Source organism: Ornithorhynchus anatinus, chromosome 4 (assembly GCF_004115215.2).
Source record: "Ornithorhynchus anatinus isolate Pmale09 chromosome 4, mOrnAna1.pri.v4, whole genome shotgun sequence".
NCBI classification, from domain to species: domain Eukaryota; kingdom Metazoa; phylum Chordata; class Mammalia; order Monotremata; family Ornithorhynchidae; genus Ornithorhynchus; species Ornithorhynchus anatinus.
The window spans coordinates 16,203,518-16,225,933 of NC_041731.1; the positions used below are offsets into that span (position 1 = coordinate 16,203,518).

At 47.9% G+C, this 22,416-nt stretch overlaps 1 protein-coding gene and 1 long non-coding RNA gene across 6 annotated transcripts in view; both read left to right on the top strand.

Annotated features, from left to right (window-relative positions):
• Window positions 1-129: 129 nt before the first annotated feature.
• LOC114811193 lies at window positions 130-8,221 on the top strand. The gene is made up of 4 exons (XR_003758867.2): window positions 130-261; window positions 4,967-5,052; window positions 7,274-7,403; window positions 7,986-8,221. It is a non-coding gene; the product is annotated as an uncharacterized LOC114811193 (long non-coding RNA).
• A 2,247-nt stretch (window positions 8,222-10,468) lies between these two features.
• The window catches only part of TNS3 (tensin 3), a 343,445-nt gene continuing 331,497 nt past the window's right edge, over window positions 10,469-22,416 (top strand). For 2 of the 5 annotated variants that reach the window (XM_029063070.2, XM_029063072.2), the window contains exon 1: window positions 11,906-12,055. In XM_029063070.2, coding sequence (XP_028918903.1) covers window positions 11,972-12,055 — 84 coding nt within the window. In that variant the 5' untranslated portion in view covers window positions 11,906-11,971. Of the gene's footprint in view, window positions 10,539-11,837; window positions 11,863-11,905; window positions 12,056-22,416 lie in introns of those variants that run through there. The other 3 variants (XM_029063073.2, XM_039911723.1, XM_029063076.2) reach the window with 3 other exon arrangements.

Consider the following 22,416-nt stretch of genomic DNA (forward strand, 5'->3'; position numbering starts at 1 on the left):
TAATTCAGGTCCCACCCATCCCTTGCCAACATGTTCAGTTCTAGCTGATCTCTTACTGAGGACAGGCAAACAGCTAAACAGCTAATCCCAGGTCTTCTTTTTTTTTCTCCTTTTGTACAATAGCTTTTGTAGCAGGAAGAAAATTAACAGCAGGTGAAATCTTCTAAAGGGACAGATCGAATTTCAGTTCAACTCAAAACGGTTTATTTCTCACCCTTAATGGTCAGTGGAGGATCCAGCCCCGATAACAGTCTCCTCCAGGTACCTACCTCCTATACCCACTCCTCACCCACTTCCCCACTACCCCCATCTTCTATTTCTCTGGGGAGAGTGACTTAGTGGATAGAGCACGGGCTTGAGAGTCAGAGGCCCTGGGTTCTAATCCTGACTCCGCCACCTGTCAGCTGTGTGCCTTTGGGCAAGTCACTTCGCTTCTCTGGGCCTCAGTAACCTCACCTTTAAATGTGGATTAAGACTGCGAGCTCCACGTTAGAAGACCTGATTACCTTGCATCTACCCCGGCACTTAGAACAGTGCTTGGGACATAGTAAGCGCTTAAGAAATACCATCATCATCATCATCAGGATCGATTGCAGAGGCAGCGGGATCAGCTGCCTTGGTGACTTCTGCGCTGTTGCAGGATGTGAGTGTGTAACACAGTGTCACAAAGTAGTTTGGGGTACAGGGAATATGTGGTCGTGGTCTGACCCTACAGGTGGCAGAGTGAACAAAGAAGAAAATCTAGTCCTGCAGGCACCTTCTCTTCCATTTCTCTTTTTTGCACCTTCCCCCAAGTTATGAACCATTCAGTCAAGAGTACTGGGCAGAACTCAGTGCTAAGCACTTGGGAGAGCAAAAAAAATGTAAAAGGCACAATTCGGGCCTTCAAGAGTTGATACAATCCTATCGGAAAGTGACCTTTTTTTATGTGAGGGATCATACAGATTTAAAATCCGCTCCTTTGTCATTCTTATCGGCTCACTCCTTCCTCCCTTATCATTTTAGTCCAAACTTGGCGAAGTGAATGGCCGGGGTCCGAAAGGAAGGATCAGGAGACACTCAAGAGCCCAATATATTGAATTTCCACCGTGGCTTTCTTCTTAGGATCGCACCATGATTCATGTATATTTAACCAGATCCTATATTTAAATTTGGGAATGCGAGAATAAAAGAACCCAAGGAACTTAGAAAGTTTAAGAATCTAGGGGGGATAAGCCCAGTTATCTTTTTCTTATCTGCAACATGCCTTTGATGGAGGATAGGCGCTGATGTTATCTCTTCAAGTTTAGATAAAACAGCAGGGAGCAGTTGAATGACTTGTGGTAGGTCCTACAGCTGAAAACGGGAGACCTGGGACAACAGTCCCGGCTCAACTGGAACCTGCAGAACTGCGGACCTGTATTTTTTATCTAATAATAATAAAAATGTTGGAATTTGTTAAGTGCTTACTATGTGCCAAGCACAGTTCTGAGCGCTGGGGGAGATACAAGGTTACCAGTTTGTCCCACGTGGGGCTCACAGTCTTCATCCCCATTTTACAGATGAGGGGACTGAGGCCCAGAGAAGTGAAGTGACTTGCCCAAGGTCATACACAAGTGGGGGAGCCGGGATTAGAACCCACGATCTCTGCCTCTCAAGCCCGGGCTCTTTCCACTAAACCACGCTGCTTCTCTTTTGTGATTAAACGAATTGAGGCAGAGAGGTCAGCAAGGAAATCGATACAGTAATCAAGGCGGGATAGTAGATGTGATTGGAATAACATGGCAGCTTTTGGATGGAGAAAAAAGGATGGATTTTAGTGGTATTGTGAAAATTGAAATGACTGGATTTAGTGATGGATTGAATATGTGGTTTGAATGAGGGACAGGAGTCAAGGGTAACGCCAAGGTTAGGGGCTAGGAAGGATGGTGGTCTACAGTGATGGGAAGCCAGAGGGAGGTCAAGGTTTGGGTAGGAAGATGAGAATTTCTGTTTTAGAGGTTAAGTTTGAGGTGACAGGAGGACATCCAAGGAGAGATGTCTTGAAGGCAGGAGGAGATGCGAGACTGCAGAGTGGGAGAGAGGTCAGGACAGAGACTGACTTGCTTGTCTTGAATGAGTGATGTTTGTTGGACACTTAATGAGGGCAGTGTACTGGACTTGGCACTTGGGAGAATGCAGTGAAGTCGGTAGACATGAACACTGACTTTGAGAAGCTTGAGACAGAGCCACATCTGATTATCCAGAGAAGCAGCGTGGCCTAGCGCAAAGAGCATAGGGCGGTGCAGTTGGAAGACTGTCACTTGTCTGCTCTGTGACCTTGGGCAAGTCACTTCACTTCCCTGTGCTTCAGTTCCTTCATCTGTAAAATGGGGATTGAGACTGAGCCCCATGTGGGACAGGGACTGTGTCCAACCTGATTTTCTCGTATCTAACCCAGACCTTAGTACAGTGCCTGGCACAGAGTAAGGCTTAACAAATATCAGTTAAAAAAAAATCTATCTTGTATCAATCCCAGAGCTCAGGAGGGAGTAAGCACCCTCTTTATTATTACCCATCAACAGAATCTCACTTGCTCACTTACAATTAGAAAGTCACTCACTTGCATTCCACAGACATGGTTACTTGATCGTTCACCCATACCCTCTCATCTGACATACTCTCACAGGGCACGATATCTACCAAGGAATGAATCTGTGCCAGCAGGAAAGAAGATGAGGAGAGGAGGGAGCAGAGAGAGAGGAGGACATGAAGGGGTTTGGGGAACTAGAGAGGAGAATAGAGGAGTTGGGATTGGTGCTTGGGGAGGAGGTAAGAGTGTAGAGCATTTTCTGGGGAGGGGTCTGTTAGCATGCCGCAAGGAAGAGCAAGGGGCTTCTGGCAAATCGGAGACGGGGGATTCCAAAACTATGGGAGGGAGGATGTGGGTAAGAGGCTACTGGCAACAAGGATGAGTCGGAGAACACTTTTGCCCTCCAGGGGAAGGGTAGGGAGGAAACAGGGAATGGAGGAAGTTGGGGCAGCTTGTGTCAGAGGTGGAGGGAGGGAGGGAGGACTGAACCTCCTCTCCGGCCGGTTGCCCCTCGGCTTTGGAGCTCTTTGGGGGTGATCCAGAAAACAACTCTCCTTGTCTCTTCTTTTATACACAGGGGTGCCCCACAGTATAACTGGGCTATGTTGCTTGAAATGTGGTTGTTTCATTAATGGACGATGTCCAATAAACTCACATGCAATTTGTTAGGGCCTCGATGGGACCACTAAGCACTACAGGTGGATAAAAATTACACTGTAAACCTCTTCCCATCCATTCCTCCACTCACCTGTTCCCCAAATCCCAGCAGCTTTCCTGCTTACTCTTTTCTTCAACCTGAATTTTCCTCTTTCCACAACTACGCTTGGATAAAAGAAACAAATATACAGGAGCGCGGGGACTTGAGAAAACAGGTTCAGGGATGGGAAGCTGTAAAGCTGCTGGGATGATGGGAGAGAGGGGAGAGGGTGGAGCAAGGTGAAGATGACGTGGGGAGCGAATCGACTAACTGCAGAGATTGGATGTAATGTTGGGTTGGGGAATACATATGCTGAGGGAAGTCTGCAAGCAGGCGGCCACATTCCCGGGGTACCTTATTCTGAGGACACTGTGTTCCAGATACATGGCATCTTGGCTTGAGAAGTTTTAAGTTAAGATTAAAAGACACTTATAGTGTTTCTCAATTTATACCTGCTCAGCTTTATGAGGCATCGGTTTTGATTTGACAACAAAAACTAACTTTCTTCACGGTACATCCAGTTTACTTCCAATGAAGCTAAAGTTTTAGACTCAAAATTAATACCTCACTCATCTAAGTACATCACTCCTACATCTCAATTCTGGATAACTTTGCCAAAAGAGGGGTTTTTTTGGTCAAAAGTTGGGTATTTTTAGTTCAGGAATGGATCATCTGTGTATATTATTTCTAAGAGAAACCGATTCCAATTTACAAGGTTCTGACTTGGGATATGGTTTTGAGGAACCAATGTTTTAGATCCAAGAACTGCCTGTACACCATATTTGGATACAGTAGAGAGAGCTATAACCCAGTTCTGCTGGAACGCATACTTTCACTATGCATTCTGGCTAGTAGGACAGGCCATCAAAATTAGGGATTGTTCTTCCGAAAGCACAAGCCTGCCTAGATACAGCTCAGTGTGATAGCTGAAAAACCAGTTGTATAAATGCATGCAAGGATGTTACTTAGTGAGTACTTGGTGGTCTCTAAGTACTCAATCTCTGCCTATTACAGGTCTAGGTGTTGTCTATGCTTGAATATGTACAATTACATGACTGGACACATATCCGTATAGATATTTTTCCTTCAAGCATTTTGTTATTGTTTCGTTTTGTAGCTCTGTAGAAAGGAAGGAAATAAGTTTACATGATGTTTGAAAGGGAAAATAGGAGGGAAAAGGAAGACAATTGAGGCAAAAGGCTGATTTAATTTTATACATGCCACTGGGCACCATTAGATTGAAAGCTCTTGGAGGACAGAAATTGCATCTTTTAACTCTATTGTTCACTTGGAACTCAATTCTACAAGATAATACTCAGTAAATACAAACTGATTGATTGGGATTGAAGATAGGATCTAAAGCACTTTGACACATTTTCCAAAAGGGTATTTGGTTTGGTCTTTGAACTCTCCCCATACTTTTAACCACCCTCATATTGATGCTAGCTAATGAGCCAGTTTTTATCTGAAGAGCAGAACAATTGGTTGAGAATGCTGAGAGTGGCTGACTAACCACTAACCGGGGAGTCTGCGTTGACTCTAAAATCTATACCTGAATCAGACCTTTGTTTTACATTCTCAGAGATTTGGAAGCAATATCGCATTGAACTATATATTTCTTTTCAAATGTCACACAATAAAAGTATTAAATAGCTTCTTCTACCCCCTCTTACTGCCCTTTCTTTTCCCCTCCCACTCCCGCCTGTCCAATAATCCAGGTTCAGCCAGCTTTGGGGGTGCATTCAGTCTAAGGATCAGCCTGGGGAGTTCAGTCATCATTTTGAAGACAGCTGCTTGGATTGGGGTGAGCTTCCCATCCCACGTCGGGTTTCTCTTTCACCGATTAAACTTTGCCCCTTTTTCGATCACTATCTCAAAAAAAAAAAGAGGAGGAAAATAGACCACTCAAACTAGAAATGGGTCAGTGTCTTAAACCTGTGAAACTCTGGCTTCGACCTTGAGTCCTAAGAAACGTATAGTGATATGAAGCTCCTGCAGCTGCATCCCTAATACTAATTTAAATATTAAGATTTCCAACTCATTCATTGTTTTGTTCTCATTTTACTTGGGATATAAATGGAATTTTGGGACTTCCCTTTGAACTAAAAAAAGTTTTAGATAAAGCTAAGAGATTTTAATGTATGTAATTTTTGGAGCTGTTTATTCTCCTAGATTGTAAGCTCCTTTTAGGCAAGGATTGTGTCTACCATCTCTATTACACTCTGTCAAGCGCTTAGTACAGTGCTCTGCACACCTTCAGCACTCAGTAAAATATCACTGATTAGATTGATCATTTGCGACGTGTCTCTCGGCAATAAGCTGATTGAAAATTCAGACTTTAAGGAGTTTGAGAGTTGGCACAGCAAACAAAATATTAATATGTAAAATTTAAACATAGAGGTACTCCTGCCTCCTTCCTCTCCCGACTCCAATCCATACCTCCTTCTATGCCCCGGAACACTTTTTTACAAAACCATTCAGTCCACGTTTCCCCGCTCCTCAAAAACCTCCCGTCGTTGCCCATCCAACCCTACATCAGAGACTCCTTATCCTTGGTTTTGAAGAACTCAATCACCTAGCCCTCTCCTATCACGTTCGGTGGTATTTATTGAGAGCTAACCGTGTGTAGAGGACTCTACTAAGCACTTGGGAGAGCCCGTCAAAGGGCAGGGACTGTCTCTGTCTGTTACCGATTTGTACATTTCAAGCGCTTAGTACAGTGCTCTGCACATAGTAAGCGCTCAATAAATACTATTGAATGAATGAACGAATACCACACACCAGAGTGGGTAGGCAAGTTCCCTGTCCACAATGAGTTTACAACCCAGAGGTTTTCAAATGGATAAGCTTTACCTCGTTGATTTCCTCCTACAGTCCATCACGCTTCCTTCAGTTCTCCAATATTAACCTACTCACTGTACCTCAATCTCACTTATCTCACCACCAACCCCTCACCCCTGTCCTGTCTCTGGCCTGGAACTCCCTCCCCCCATATTGAGAAGCAGTGTGGCTTAGCGGAAAGAGCAGAGACTTGGGAGTCAGAGGTCGTGGGTTCTAATCCCAGCTCTGCCGCTTCTCAGCTGTGTGACCTTGGGCAAGTCACTTAACTTCTCTGGGCCTCAGTTACCTCGTCTGTAAAATGGGGATGAAGACTGTGAGCCCCACGTGGGACAACCTCGTTACCTTGTGTCTACCCCAGCGCTTAGAACAGTGCTTGGCACATAGTAAGCGCTTAACAAATACCATCTTCATCATCATCATCATCATCAACATATCTGTCGGACTATCACTCTCCACACCTTCAGAGCCTTATTAAAATCACATTTTTTCCAAGAGGTCTTCTTCCACTAAGCTCTCATTTCTTCTACCCCACCTTCTGTATGGCTTATGAACTTGGATCTGTACCCTTGAAGCACTTGATATCTACCCCATACTAGGAGTTATATGTACATAACCGTAATTTAATATAAATGCCCGTCTCCCCTTGTGACAGTAAGCTCCTTGTGGGCAGGGACTAGGTCTACCAAATCTACTATACCATACTCTTCCAAGTGCCTAGCATAGTGCTTGGTACATAGTAAGTGCTCAGCAAATATAACTGACAGACTGATTTTAACTGGAATTGCAGGCTTTCCTATCTACCACCAGAAACTAAGAAAATGGTACCGAAGGAAGCCTGGTGGGCTTTTCATGTTCCAAGATATTTTACTTCCTTTCCAATATAAAATAAGTTTTTCAAATTGGAAAGGAAAAGTCCAGTGTCAGCATATCAATCAATTTATGGCATTTACTGAGCGCCTTCTGAGTACCAACCACTTGGGAGTGAATAGCAGAAGCAAAACATGTTCCTTGCCCTCAGGGGGTTTATTATATAAAGAGGTAAACAGACAAAAACCATTTACAAACAGTGGGAGCGAGGAAGAACCAGGATACAGCAGGAAGCATATCCTTATAATTATAATAAACCATATTTACTTGCATAATCATCTCTACCACATAATTCACCCCTCCCCCCATCTTTGAAGGGGAAAGAAGAGATTATTGTTGTAAGCAATGAGAATGGAAGAGCAATAGTGTCAGAAAGCTGCATATACAAGGTTGCATCGGGGGAATTTCCTCTTTGAAGCCCGCTCCTGTACTTCACCAGCAGAAAAGGTAGGCAGAAAAGGGGGCAGGGAGGGTTGCCCTTAATTGTAGAGGGGCTATTGTAATGCAGCACTTGGGCTAGGGAAATAAAAAGAAGAGACACAATCTCAAGTGCCCTCTTACCTTTCTTTTCCTTCTGTTGTTTTTTTTTTCCCCCTTCTCTTTTTTTCTCCCGTTCCCTTTATCGGTAGACTTTATTCCCCAAGTCCCCATGTGTCGGTTGCAAAATCGTACAAAAAGCGGGGCCATTGGGTAAGTAAATGCAGTAGTTAACTTTGTGGAAAACGTAACGCTTGTGTGAAATGTAAAAACGTTTGTGTGAAAAAAATGCACTGTGAAAACGGGGGAAAAAGATCCTTCATCTCAATTAGCGACTGTCAGTCTGGAAAATTAAGTATTGCACATTTGCACTGCGCAAAAAGATGTCAGCGTTTGAGGAAATTCAGACACCTGTGGGTGGCGCTCATGTTTTTGCAAATTTTAAGAGAAGCCCAGGAAAGCAATTTTGGATTACTTTATTTTTCCCGTTTTGTTTGTTTGGTTCGCTCTGCTGGTTTATTTGGCTCTTTGTTTGTTTGTTTTGGGCTTCAGATAATCCACAGAGTTGATTGGGGAACACTGCGGGAGTGAAACGAACCGACTGTAAAGTGATCTGAGAAAATGAGTCCTCGGGGTGCAAAACTGAGCTGCTTCTCTAACATCTCCCCCGAAGAGTTTCGACTGTGGAAATCTCTCCGAGGACTCACGTGTTCTGAGTTGAATCGATCTCTCAACGTGTTACGCAGAGGCTGTAAACTGGCAATAATAATAATCATAATGATAAGCAACGTGGCTCAGTGGAAAGAGCCCGGGCCTGGGAGTCAGAGGTCGTGGGTTCTAATAATAATAATAATGTTGGTATTTGTTAAGCGCTTACTGTGTGCAGAGCACTGGTCTAAGCGCTGGGGTAGATACAGGGTCATCAGGTTGTCCCATGTGAGGCTCACAGTCTTCATCCCCATTTTACAGATGAGGGAACTGAGGCACAGAGAAGTTAAGTGACTTGTCCGCAGTCACACAGGTGCCAAGGTCAGAGCTGGGATCCCGCCTCCGCCACTTATTAGCCGTGTGACCTTGGCCAAGTCACTTCTCTTCTCTGGGCCTCAGTTCCCTCAACTGTAAAACAAAGACTGGGAGCCCCACGTGGGACAATCTGCTTCTCTTGGAGCTCACCCCAGCGCTTAGAGCGGTGTTGGGCACACAGTGAGCGCTTCACCAATCCCCCCATCACCATCCTTAATAATTCCATAACTCCCAAGACCAGCATCGATCACCTAACGGTGTCTCGGGACTTTCGAGAGGAAAAGCTTCGCCCCTTCCACCCCTCGAAAGGAGATGCACTCATTCAATAGTATTTATTGAGCGCTTACTATGTGCAGAGCACTGTAGTAAGCGCTTGTTATGGACAATTCGGCAACAGGTGGAGGCAGTCCCTGCCCCATGACGGGCTTACAGTCTAATCAGCGTGGCTCAGTGGAAAGAGCCCGGGCATGGGAGTCAGAGGTCATGAGTTCGAATCCCGCTTCTGCCACTTGTCAGCTGTGTGACTGTGGGCAAGTCACTTCGCTTCTCTGGGCCTCAGTTCCCTCATCTGTAAAATGGGGATTAACTGTGAGCCTCACGTGGGACAAGCTGATGACCCTGTATCTACCCCAGCGCTTAGAACAGTGCTCGGCACATAGTAAGCGCTTAACAAACACCAACATTATTATTATTAATCGGGGGAGAGAGACGGACAAAAGCAAGATAGCATAATCACGATAAACAGAATCGAGGGAATGTACACCTCACTATTCTATATTATCATTAAATAGAAAAAGAAATGGTGGAATTTGTTAAGCGCTGACTATGCGCAAAGCACTGTTCTAAGCGCTGGGGGATGCAAGGCTCACAGTTTTTAAATCCCCATTTGACAGATGAGGTAACTGAGGTCCAGAGAAGTTAAGTGACTTGCCCAAGGTCAGACAGCTGACGAGTGGCGGAGCCGGGATTAGAACCCACAGCCTCTGACTCCCAAGCTCGGGCTCTTTCCACTGAGCCACGCAGCTTCTCTCCTATATTATCATATATACAATGATCATATATTATTATCATTCTTATGTTATCATTATATCATAAATTATTAACAACGATCATTATTAATGGTATTTGTTAAGCGCTTCCTATGTGCCAAGCGCTGTTGTAAGCGCCGGGGGGATACGAGGTGAGCAGGTTGTCCCGCGTGGGATCACCGTCTCAATCCCCATTTTGCAGATGAGGTCACTGAGGCCCAGAGAAGTGACTTTCCCAAAGTCACACAGAGCTGGCAAGCGGCGGAGGCGGGATTCGAACCCAGGCCCTCCGCCTCCCCAGCCCGCGCTCTTTCCCCCGAGCCACGAGATTGGAGTTTCGCAGGCCGGAGGCTGGCTGGCTCCCTCCCTCCCTCCCTCTCTCCCTCCCTCCCTCCCTCGCTCTTCGGAGCTTCGCCGCCCGTCCGCTTGCCTCCAAAAAACTCGGTTTAATGAACATCTGCTAGTACTTAGCGTCACTGTTTGCTCTTCCAGCACAGCGCGGCACATCGCCGGCCTTTAATGGGTACAAAACGCGGCTCTTTTTTTTTTTTTTTTTTTTTCCTCGAGCCAAAAAGTCTGCCCCTTTCCCCAGCCTCGTCAGTCCCGGGCTCGGGCGGCGGCGGAGGGCGGGCGGGCGGGCGGGCGGCGGGGGCGGAGGTGCAGCGAGAGGGATCGGGGGCAGCAGGCGTGGGGGGGAGAGGGGGGGGGGGCGGCATGCTGGCCAGGTCGCCTTTCCAGGCCGGGCGAGGCGGGGGCCAGGTGAGTCCGGGCTTCGGGGGGCACGATCGGATCGCCGACAATGCAATCGGGGTCGCCCTGGGCCTGCAGCGGGGCTTGCAGCGACGGTGTGGTCCCGCCCGCTTCCCCCCGTGCTCCGCGCCGCGCGGAGGGAGGAGCCGCGGGAGGAGGAGGAGGAGGAGGAAGGGGAGGAGGAGGCGGTGGTCTCGCTCCCGGTCCCCTGGCCGGTCCCGCCCCCGCGGCCCCCCGGCTCCCCTGGGCGGTGCGGGCTTCTTGCGGGGCCGGACGGCGGCCGGGGAGCCACCGACAAGCAGAGGTAAACGCTCCGCCCGTCGGCAGCGGCGGCGGGAGCGGCCGGGGGCGTCCGGGCCGGGACTCGAGGGAAACTCTGGATGCCGGGGGACGGAGGGAGGGCGACCGGGGCCGGGACCCTTCCTCCTCTTCCTCCTCTTCCTCCTCTTCCCACCGTCCACACACACACACACACACACACACACACACACTGCCGGCAGGACCGGCCCCGGGACCGCTGCGTCTGTGTGTGTAGGGTAGAGGGGTCTTGCAACCCTTTGCTGGAACCGAGCTGGGGGGAGGGAGGGGGGCGTGTGTGTGTCCCCGTGTGTCCCCCCCGTGCCCCGGCGGGGACGGTGGCCTTCGCGCCGGTGCGCCCCCCCGCTCCCCGTTTGTCGTTTCACTTAACTTGAGGTTACTTTCCGTGCCCGAGTGGAACGAAGTTTGGTGGAAGAGGGAAGCGCGGTGTTGCGGTGCCCCCGGTTCCCGGCTTCCTGCCCTTTCCCCGCACGATTCCCGCACCCCGGGGCGGTGGGCAGGGCAGAGCGGGGCATGGGCAGGGCAGCGGGGCAGTACTGCAGCCGGCTCTCCTAGCGGGGGGTGTGTCTGTCCCAGCCTGCCTTCTTCCCTCCCTCCTTCCTTCCCTCCTTCCTTCCTTCCCTCCCTACTTCCCGCTTTCCTCCTTTTCCTCCTTCCCTCTTTCCCTCCTTACTTCCCTCCTTCCTTCCCTCCTTCCTTTCCTCCATTTCCCCCTTCCCTCCCTCGCCCCTTCTCTCCTTTCCTCCTTCCCTCCCTCCTTTCCTCTGTCCCTCCCTCATTCTCTCCTTTCCTGCCTCATTCTCTCCTTTCCTCCTTCCTTCCCTACTAACCTCCCTCCTCTCCTACTTCCCTCCCTCCCTCCTTTAATAATAATAATAATAATAACGTTGGTATTTAAGTGCTTACTATGTGCCAAGCACTGTTCTCAGCGCTGGGATTCATACAAGGTAATCAGATTGTCCCTCTTGGGGATCCCAGTTTTCATCCCCCTTTTACAGATGATGAAACTGAGGCCCACAGAAGTGAAATGACTTGCCCAAGGTCACGCAGCTAACAAGTGGCAGAGCGGGGATTAGAACCCACGACGTGCGACTCTTTGCACTGAGTCACTTCACCCCTCCCTGCCTCCTTCTCCCATTGCCTGCCTCCCTGCTTTCCCCCCACCTCCTTGCCTGCTTCCCCCCACCCCCGCCTGCCTCCCTCCCTTCTTCCCTCCCCGCCTCCTTCCTTCCTTCCTTCCTTCCCTCCCTCCTTCCTTCCCTCCATGCTTCGAAGGGAACAGGATTCCGCAGAACGACTATCCCAAGGAGGTGGGTTTCCAGCGTCTCTTGGCTTGGCCTGCCATTTGGGTTGAAGGAGAGCGGGGTGGGCTTCGCCTTCGCCTTCTCCCAAGCGAGGCGACCCTCTGCAAGATGAACGATGTGGTCCAGGCGGGCCCCCGAAAAGTTTCCTCGGGGGAGGCAGGCTTTGCTGGGTCTTCAGGGATGTGCACAGCCGCCCCAGGTCAGAATGGATTCTCTTCTTTTCAGGGAGCAGACTTCTTTGACAGTTTGAGGAGGCGGACCCTTATTTCTGCCGGTCAGTGAAATCGGTCAGTGAAAAGCCGCTGATTTTTGCAAAAGTTCAGACTTTTGTGGGGCAGAATTCTCGTAAAAACTTTCTTTCCTTATGAGTGTGCTTATGCGAAGAGCATTGCCTGTTCTGCAAGCCTTGAATGTTTGTGTGTGTTTACTATATATACTCTCTCTATATAGAGTATATATAGTAAGCACAAACTCACACAAACGCTCACATTCATACCATGAAGCACACACTGATTTTGGTTGAGGCAATCTGTATCATAAGATGGAACATTTTGGTGACTGTGCCGAAAAGCTTCCTCTGCCTGTCAGGAAAAGCATTAATTCTTGGGAATTAGGGGTTGGGAGGTGATTGGTTCACTTAGAGCTCTTTAATTAATTGGTCATGGTTATTCAGGGGACAACGCAAAGATGATTCTCAGATTTACCGGATGGCAGAGAAACTTGAAAAACCGTGGTGTGTTCAGGGAAGGCGGAACAGTGAGGTGATGAAGCCTTAGGGGACACCTCCGTCTGTGGACACCAGTATCCTGGGGGGAGATGGATCTCTGAGGGTTGGAAGGCTAAAAGACTGCGCTGGTTGAACCAGTGAAGTGTTGCCAATGCCGGGCAATACGTTAAACCCTTTGTAAGGCACTGGAAAGAGTATGTTGTGTTGCTACTGTTTGTTGACTCCTTAATGACCCTTTATGTTCTGTGCTTGAATCTATCCAGGACTAGGTTTTATTCTCCTTGATAGTGCGAGGGAGATCTACCAGGCCCACAGACTTGTAAAAAAGAAAATTTCAAGGGGACCGAAGAGTCACACATTTATATATTAGAAAGTTGGATCGGAAAACTTCAGGGTGGTTGACATTGGTGGGGTTGTTTTTTTCAAGTGTTTGGTGTTTACCAAAGTGTTTTAAGTTTATGGTATTTAAGTGTTTCCTGAACTAAGCACTGAGGCAGATGCAAGCTAAATCAGGTTGGACACAGTCCCACCCGGGACTTACAGTCTTAATCCCCATTTTTCAGATGAGGTAACTGAAGCACAGAGAGGTGACTTGCCTAAGGTCACACGACAGATGAGTGGCTGAGCTGGGATGAGAACCCAGGTTGAGTTCTGAAGAGGCATAACAACAAATGTAGACTGTAATTAGAGCATTTTGTACCACTTTTGAACACTGTAAGTTAAATAGTTTGCTGCTTTATTTTCCATTTAGAGGAGTTTCCAGAAGCAATCTTTTTATATTTGTGAAAATGATTTTAAGTATGAGAGAGAAGAATTCCGCTGAGGCAGAAAATGTAAACTGTTGCGTGACCTGAGCGTTTCCTTTTCTTCATAAATTTTTTACTTAAACTTTGGGAGCAAGTTTTCAATCACGTGACTGCCGAAGTATCTGGTTATCATTAAGTGAAATTTTTCTAGTGAACCGAAAGACGAGCTGTGGCGAAAACTTCACTTTTCAAGATTAATGCGTTTTTATTTACCTAGGACAATATTGGTACTTAATATTGTTTTTATAGTGAGCAATTAGATTCTTTTGAACTTCTTAATAAAACCGAGCCAATCAGCACTCCATGAACTCCCCAAGAATGGGACCGATGTACACGCGTGGGAAGAGCTTTCTTTGGAATTAGTTCCCAGAGTTTTGGAGGTGGGTTTCCATATTCTCGTGGGTACACATTTTCAGTTATCTGTGACTTCATTAACGTGTCCTGTGTGGTTGAAGATGTAGAGAAATCGGCTCTGTAAAGCGTGTGGCAGACGGGCTTCCCAGACTTTCTCCCGGGTCCCATCGGATAGCTTTGGCTTGGTTGGCAGCCAGCTGAGCGCGGCTTCGGCTCGGATGCTGAACTGCCCTGGTGACGGTTCGGAAGGGGGCAGGAGGGAGGGAGGCTGTCCGTCCCAGAATCGGTCCCTTGGGCCGATGGCCTGAGGAGCTTGCTTTGCCCAAAGATGCCGGATGGGAGCCAGCCAGGACTCTTCTCTACTAATGATCCAAGCCGTATCCTATCCCACCTTCACTAGTGCATCGGCTTCCTCGCTGACCTCCCTGCCTGCGGTCTCTCCCTACATCAGTCCCATACTTCACTCTGCTGCCCAGATCATTTTTTTACAAAACTGTTCAGCCCGCGTTTCTCCACTCCTCAAGGACCTCCAGTGGTTGCCCATCCACCTCCGTGTCAATCAGAAGCTCCTTACCACAGGCTTTAAAGCACTCAATCAGCCTGCCCCCTCCTACTTCACCTTACTGGTCACCTGCAACAGGTCAGCCTGCACGCTTTTCTTCCCCTAGTGCAGCTTGCCCCGATCTCATCTATCTCCTTGCTCACTCCTTTCCCACGTCTTCCCTCTGGCCTGCAATTCCCTTCTGCTCCATATACTGCAAACCACCACTCTCCCCATCTTCAGAGCGTTATTATGGTCACGTCTTCTCCAAGAGGCCTTCACTGAATATGCCCTCTTTCCCCCGATTCCTTCTTCCTTCTGTGTCCTCTGTGCACTTGGATCTGTACCCTTTGGCCACTTGATTGTTCACCCCACTCTCAGCCCCACAGTGCTTTGGAACTTATCCATAAATTATTTATGTTAATGCTTGTCTCCCCCTCTAGACTCTAAGCTCATTGTGGGCAGGGAATGTGTCTGGCAATTCTGTTGTACTCTCCCAAGTGCTTGAACAGGGCTCTGCACACAGTAAGCACTCGATAATTACCATTGATTGATAATGGTCCCTTGACTGTAAGTCCCCGGCCACAGCTGGGATTGGGGTCTCCACAGCCACTGGGATGGACTCTCTCTCTCTCTCGCTCTCTCATCCTCGCAGGGTGAGGACTGTCTCCCTCCCTGGAGCTGCTGAGAGGAGCCCGTGCTCAAGCACCCGCTCTGAGTTGGGTTTTCTGCCTGCCCCTTAACTCCAGTCCTGAAGCCGGGTGGAGATGCAAACAATTTTGTCCGGGCTCAGTCTTAGCTTGGAAAATTTTCTCCTTCCAAGTTCTCTGCTGGGTCAGATGCCTTTCGTATCCCAAGCCCAGAGCCCAGCTGGTGGTTGGGTTGGGTGGGTGCCCTTTTGGGGGCCCTGCAGGGGCTCTTTGCACCCTCACTTGGGTCCTTGCACAGGTCCTGCATGGGTTGGTCCTTATGACTGTAAGCTCCTTGAAGGTCTACCAACTCTGTTGTATGGTACTCTCCCAAGGGCTTAGCACTGCCCTCTGCACACGGTAAGCGCTCAATAAATACCCTCGATTAATTGGTTGATTACCTCACTCAGCTGCAGCAGCCGGGTTCACGTTTCCTCTGACTTGGCCCCCTCCCCAACTACCTAGAAGGAAGAACTGATAGGTCAGTCAGGTTTTTGCATTTGTGTCTCTGAATTCCATTTTCTCCGAGATCCTTCTCTGTTTTTTTTCCTCTCTCTCCTTTCTGTCTGTCTTCTATTCTCTGGAAGCCTCACTCTTTGCACCCAAAATGGCGATGCTGTCTGCTCATTCGCTGTGGCTGAACCGAGAGGCATCGTGAAGCTATCCAGTGCTACCCGGACAAAACATTAGCCTAACCAGTTGGAGAGGCATCCAGGCCCCCCACTCTGCACATATCGGAAATGTGAAGCCTCTCTGACTTGCTGGTTGCGAAAACCTAGGCAGTGTCGTGTGTTAAAAATACATTTATGGAGTTGGTGCTCATAGACCGTCAGATTCCTATTCATCATTCATTCATTCATTCAATAGTATTTATTGAGCGCTTAATATGCGCAGAGCACTGTACTAAGCGCTTGGAGTGTACAGTTTGGCAACACATAGAGACAATCCCTGCCCAATAACAGGCTCATCACAGTATCATAGTCGATCTAAGATATAGGAAATTGACTCACTGATAATAAACTGAATTCAACGGGGTTTCTTCTTGGGTGGGTAATTTAATTTAGGATGCTTGCCTGCCTTCCGAGTACCGACAGACCCACGTCACCGGCATCCCATGATGCCTCCATGGTACATACAGCCCACGATACATGCATCGCGGGGAGCAGCCATTATTGTTTGATACCTTTACCATGGTGGCACCACCCCATGATCCAGCCATGACAGAGCTTTACAGGAAAACAAATCCCCTCCTGGATTGAGATTCGTGGGCAGCGAGCGGATCTTGGAGGAAGAGCTGCCCAGACTGTGAGAAAATTTCAAGGTGTAGAAGAGGGGAGACGCCCCCTCCTCAAAGAGAAAACCAAGGAACTAGTTGAATTGGAGACTCGATTTAATTTAGAAATGGATCGTGCAGGTAGTAGTGAGTTAATTGCGTCTTCTCAATCAGTAGTATTTATTGAGCACTAACTGTGCGCAGAGCGCTGTACTAAGTGCTTGGGAGAGTCCAGTACAATGGAGTTATTCCCTGCCCACAAGGAGCTTACAGTCACTGGGGGGTGACAGTCATATCAAAAGGGTACAGATCCAAAAGCGTGGATGAGGCAGGAGGGAGAGGGAGTAGGGGAAGTTAGGAAAGACCTCTTGGAGGACATGCAACTTTAATTAAGTCTTTGACCATGGGGAGGGTGGTGGTCTGTTGTATATGGAAGGGGAGGCAGTTTTAGGCCACAGGGAGGACATGGGCAAAGGGTCAGTGGTTAGATAGACAAAATCGAGGGACACCGAGTTGATTGGTATGAGAGGAGCAAAGCGTCCCTCCCAAGTCTTCCTTCTCACCAGTGTTCACAACACCACCATGCTCCCTGTCTCCTAGGCCTGTAATCTTGGCATTAGCCTTGACTCCTCCCTCTCTTTTAACTGCCATATTCAATCTATCATCAAATCTCGTCAGTTCTTCCACGGCGTTTCCGGAATCCATTCCTTCCCCTCCCTTCAAACTGCTAACACCCTGGAGGAGCCACTCACCATATTCCGCCTTTGACTCTTGCATCAATCTCCTCACTGATTTCCCTTCCTCCCTCCCCACCGCTCCAACAGTCCAGCCTATCCTTCAGTCTGCTGCTGGGTTCATTTTTCCAAAATGTTATTCTGCTCACGCCTCCTCATTCCTCAGAAAGCTCCCGTGGTTGCCCATTCCTCTCCACATTGAAAGTAAACCTAAGATGCTCCTTCAGCTCTCCCACCTACAAATCTACTTTTTCTCCCACTACATCTCAGCTCACGTGCTTTGTGCCTCCTAAGCCAACCTACTCGGTGTGCCGTGCTCTCGTGCCTTCCCACTTGCTTGGAACTCCCTCCCCCTTCACATGCAGACCCTCCCCATGCAGACACGTGCAGATTCTCCCCATCTTCAGAGGCTTTCTGAAATTACATCTTCTCCGGGGGCCTTCCCTGATTAATCTCTCATTTCCCCACCCTATAGTTCCACAGCTGCCATTTCAACATTTCCCTGCCACCCAAAGACTCGTGTGCCCCCCATTCCTTCTCCCCCCTCACCCACTCTTAGGTATGGATCCTATCTGAAAATTTATTTTCCTGTGCATCTTCCCCTCTGGAGTGGAAGCTCCTTGAGGGCAGAAATCATGCCTAATTCTGTTGTTCTCACAGTACTGTGCTCTACAACACAGTAGGTGCTCAGTAGTCACTATGGATTGATTGTTCAGAAAGACAGCCTGCTGCAAGGTGCTTTAAAAGCCAAAGAAATCAGCTGTTCAACCTAAATTGGACAAAATGATCGCTCAAGCTGAGAAACCACTATGATAGCAGAACAAGCATCTACTTGGACAGTTTCCTGCTAAGATTCATGATCATATTGCAACTCTTCATTTAGTTTATGTGGCAATTCCCACAGCACTTACCAATAAATTACTTATTTGTATTAATGTCTGTCCCCCCCTCTAGCCTGTAAGCTCGTTGTGGGCAGGGAAAATGTTTGCCAACTCAGTCGTATGGTACTCTCCCAAGTGACCTGTACACAGTAAGTGCTCAATAAATATTCTTTGATTATTGATTATTCTTTGAATTGTTTTAAAAGAGATTAAGCAATCATTTTGTGATGTTTCACCTTGCTGCATTTAGCAGCATTTAGTACAATGTTTGGCACATGGTAAACCCTTATGTACCACAGTTATCATGAGCCCATCCAGGAATTTCTGATTCTTTTTCCAGAAGTTCTCCTTCTTACAGCCTCTTAGGATGCAGCTGTAATTTCAAGGAACATAACCCCTTTGTATCATGGAGAGTGCCTATAATAATGAAGAAAATCAGTCCATGGCAGGCCTTTTAGCTACCACCAATGGGAATGGCACATTCTGCTGTCATTCTGTTGAAGGTCTGATCATGGGGTGATGGAACCTCCTGTTTGAATGACTGACAAGCCCCAGAAAGTCACGAAGATTTAAAGACCCACCACTTGTACAAAGGAATTGACATAATGCGATGCCCCTCACCCTCTCTTGACCCTGCAGCCAGTGAGTAGGCAGGCAGAGATCAGCACATGGCAAAGGGCACATAAGAGTTTGACATGCAGAATCCATTCCCGGCCAAAGGGGTTTCACCAGCAGCAGCAAGGGAAACAAACCGAAATGAGGGAGTAAATACCTGCTAGAGCCATGCGGTCATTGACGAAGGTTTCTGACCCTCGAACCGCCTAGGATGGTCCTCAGGCTGAGCAGGAATCCTGGAAAGAGCTGGCTAATGTGGACAGCGAGGACCAGGACAGCTTCTGCGGTGGCTACTCTGGCAACCACCTGCTGGTCTATGATCAATTCTAAGCCACTAGGTAATGGGGCAGGCAGTGGTCGCCACTGAAATAAGACAGATGGAGTGATGGAATAGGTTACATCTTTCTAGAGATGACCCCAATGCCTAGGTATTAAGAGAGAAATAATTCCAAAAAATGTCCTTGTTTTGAATAGGCTTTCAAGGAACATCAGGAAAGTTAGTTCTCAGTAAGATCCATAGTTTCCTCAGTCCCGTATTCTGCCTTTGGCATTGGCAGTATATTACTTGGAATGTATTGTGTTGATTTCCCTTTTGAAAGTGTATTCTTCTATCTCAAGATGGACCATCTAACATCCCTTAGGTCCTTCCGATAGCCCTCTGCAATCCAGTCTGCACACTTCACTCCTCTAACACCCCTCCACTCACCATGCCTCACACTCATCTCTCACTGTCAACCCTTACTCACCATCTGGCCACCTGCCTGGAGCCAATCAATCAGTCGTATTCATTTGGCGCTTATTATGTGCAGAGCACTGCAGGATGGCATTAGAGGAACAATGTGGTGGGCTGGATTGTAGTAGAAAATCAGAGAGGTCAGGTAGGGTGGGCAAAGGTGATTGAGTGCTTCAAAGTCAATGGTAAGGAGTTTCCGTTTGATGTGGAGGTGGAACTTTTCCCTCGCCATCATTTGATCAATCAGTTGTATTTATTGAGCACTTACTGCGTATGCAGCACCGTACTAAGTGCTTGGGAGAGTATGGTACAGCAGAGTGATAGACAGGTTCCCTGCCCATAATGAGCTTACAGTCTAGAGGGGAAGACATATATAAGTGCTGTGGGACGGAGGGTGGGGTGAATATCAAGTGCCCAACCCAATAGGGAACAGGTGCAAGTGCATAGATGATTTTGATATTTGTTAAGTGCTTACTATGTGCTGAGCACTCTTCTAAGCTCTGGGGTAGACACGGGAATCAGGATGTCCCACGTGGGGCTCACAGTCTTAATCCCCATTTTCCAGATAAGGTAACTGAGGCACAGAGAAGTGAAGAGACTTGCCCAGAGTCACACAGCTGACAAGTGGCAAAGCTGGGATTCAAACTCATGACCTCTGACTCCAAAGCCCGTGCTCTTTCCACTGAGCCACACTGCTTCTCTAGGTGATACAGGAGAGAGAGAGAGAGTTGGGGAAAATAGGGCTTAATCACGGAAGGCCCCTTGGAGAAGTAACCTTAATGAGGCTTTGAAGGTGGGGACAGTGGTGGTCTGGCTTGGGAGGGAGCTGTAGGATAGAGGGAGAAGCTGCATGGCCTAGTGGATAGAACACGGGCCTGGGAGTCAGAAGGACCTGGGTTCTAATCCCAGCTTCTCCAGTTGTCTGCTGTTTGACCTTGGGCAAGTTACTTCACTTCTCTGTGCCTCATTTACTTCTTCTGTAAAATGGGGATTAAGATTGTGAGCCCCATTGAGGTCCATTGCCTATGTCCAACCTGATTAGCATGTATCTACCCCAGTGCGTAGTACAGTGCCTGGCACATAGTAAGGGCTTAATAAATACCACCCCCATGCCATCCCCTCCCCCCCCAGAAAAGGAGGGAAGATGTGGGAAAGGGGTAAGGGGTTGATATAGATGAGATCCAGACCCAGTGAGTAAACTGATACTAGAAAAGCAAAGTAATAATAATAATTATTATGGTATCTGTTAAGCCCTTATTATGTGTCAGTCACTGTAGTATGAGTTGGGGTGGATGCAAGTAAATCAGGTTGGCACAGTCCCTGTCCTGCACAGGGCTCACAGTCTTAACCCCCATTTTACAGATGAGGCAACTGAGGCATAGAGAAGTGAAGTGACTTGCCCAAGGCCACTCAGCTGACGAGGGGCAGAGCCAGGATTAGAACCCATGACCCTTCTGATCCTTCAGGTCCATGCTTTGTCCACTATGACATGCTGCTTCCCTGGTGTGAGGGCTGGGCTGAAGTATAGGAAATCAGTGAGGTAAGATAGGAGGGAGTGAGCTAATTGGGTGTTTTAAAGCCACTGTTAAAGAGTTTTTGTCTGACGTTTAGTCCCTCCTTCCTGCCCCCTCTTCAATGCCCCCATCATTCCCAGCAGTATCTCAAGAGGAGGTCTCCCACCTCCTCTCAAAATCCACCTGAACCTCTGACCCCATCCCTTCTTGATAGGTAAGTGGAACAGGAGAGGGGTGAGGGAGGACACACAGTAAGGAAGGGAAGCAAAGCTCTTGGCCCCCCTCTTCCCCTTTTTTCCTCTTTGACCACCATCTGCAACTGTTTCCTCTCCAAAGCCTTCTTCCGCACTGCCTGGCTCCATTCGGATTAAGAACATTATGACTGTGCAATTTGATGGGTGGGGATGGTGTATAATATAGTGCCCCTTGGGTTTAAGGTTTGAACTTGGCTTGGAAACTCTTTTCCCCTTGAAAATCTGTGTGCGCCATCAAGAATCTGTGTTTTGTAGGGAAGTGAGAAGTCACTTTCTGGAAATGTCAAAGGCACGGAAACTCTGGCCGTGACAAATTAATCCCGCATTTTTGTCTTTAACCAGGGAAAAGAGTCCAGCAGAATGAGTCGACCAATGGTCTTTAAGTGTTTATGGTGTGCAGAGCACATTACTAAACACTTGGCAGAGTATAATACAACAAAGTATTCGATCCCATCCCTGTCCACAAGGAGCTCACACCCTATAAAAGAGAGTCGAGACTTCTCCCTCTTCTTGGAACACACCAGAGTTGTAGTTTATTTGATTAAGGGTTTCGCGTCAATCTTGGGACCCCGCCTCTGGTCTTTCAGAATAAACACTCAAGTGTTACACTGTTAAATTAGGCCCTGAATAATATGCATATTACAGCAGTGGAGCAGATGGGCCAGGGGTGGTTTTTCACAGCCCCATTTCTTTGCTTCCCTTCCTATGTGTCCTCCCTCCCCACTTCTCCTGTTCCACTTGCCTATCACCCTCTGTAAGAATAAAACAGTTCTACTCATTTCTCGGAGCCTCTCTCCCCACTTTTTCATTCACCACCGCCTTGGGATACATTTCACCGTCCGCTCACGCTTCCAGGGTTCATCATTTTTGGCAGAGTTCACAGATTCGGTCGTAACTGTCGTGATCGGGATTCTTTACCTCCAGCCAGTGGGTAGAGATTACTTTTCTGGGCTTAATGTACTAAGTCTGAATTTCCATAGCCTGAGGTGCCTGTTGGAATGATCTGTGGCTGATCTGAAATTAGCCAGCTCTTCCTTCTTGGGGACCACTGGTTCCCCATTCTTTTTCTGTTCTATCTGATTTACCCGCAGGGAACAGACCCATGTGATAACAGGATTGTGGTAATGAGTTGCTGGAGGCTGCAGGTGACAGATTGATTTTCAGTGATAATCTACCGGACAGGTGTGTTGATGCAGCCTGTTTCCACTCCACCTCCACGTGAAAGATCTGAAGGCTAAACCTTCAGAGCAACAAAGAACGGGGAAGAGAAGATGCTATTAAGGTTTTCTCGGTGTCTTTGTAATTAGTTCTTTAGACTGTGTACATCGTTCATACTGTTGGCTTGAGGGGCTGCAGGAGAAGAGATGGTATATTCCATCTAGGAATGTATCTCTTCCTCAGCCTCACAAAGAGGGAGGTCATGTGGAATGGCGTGGAAT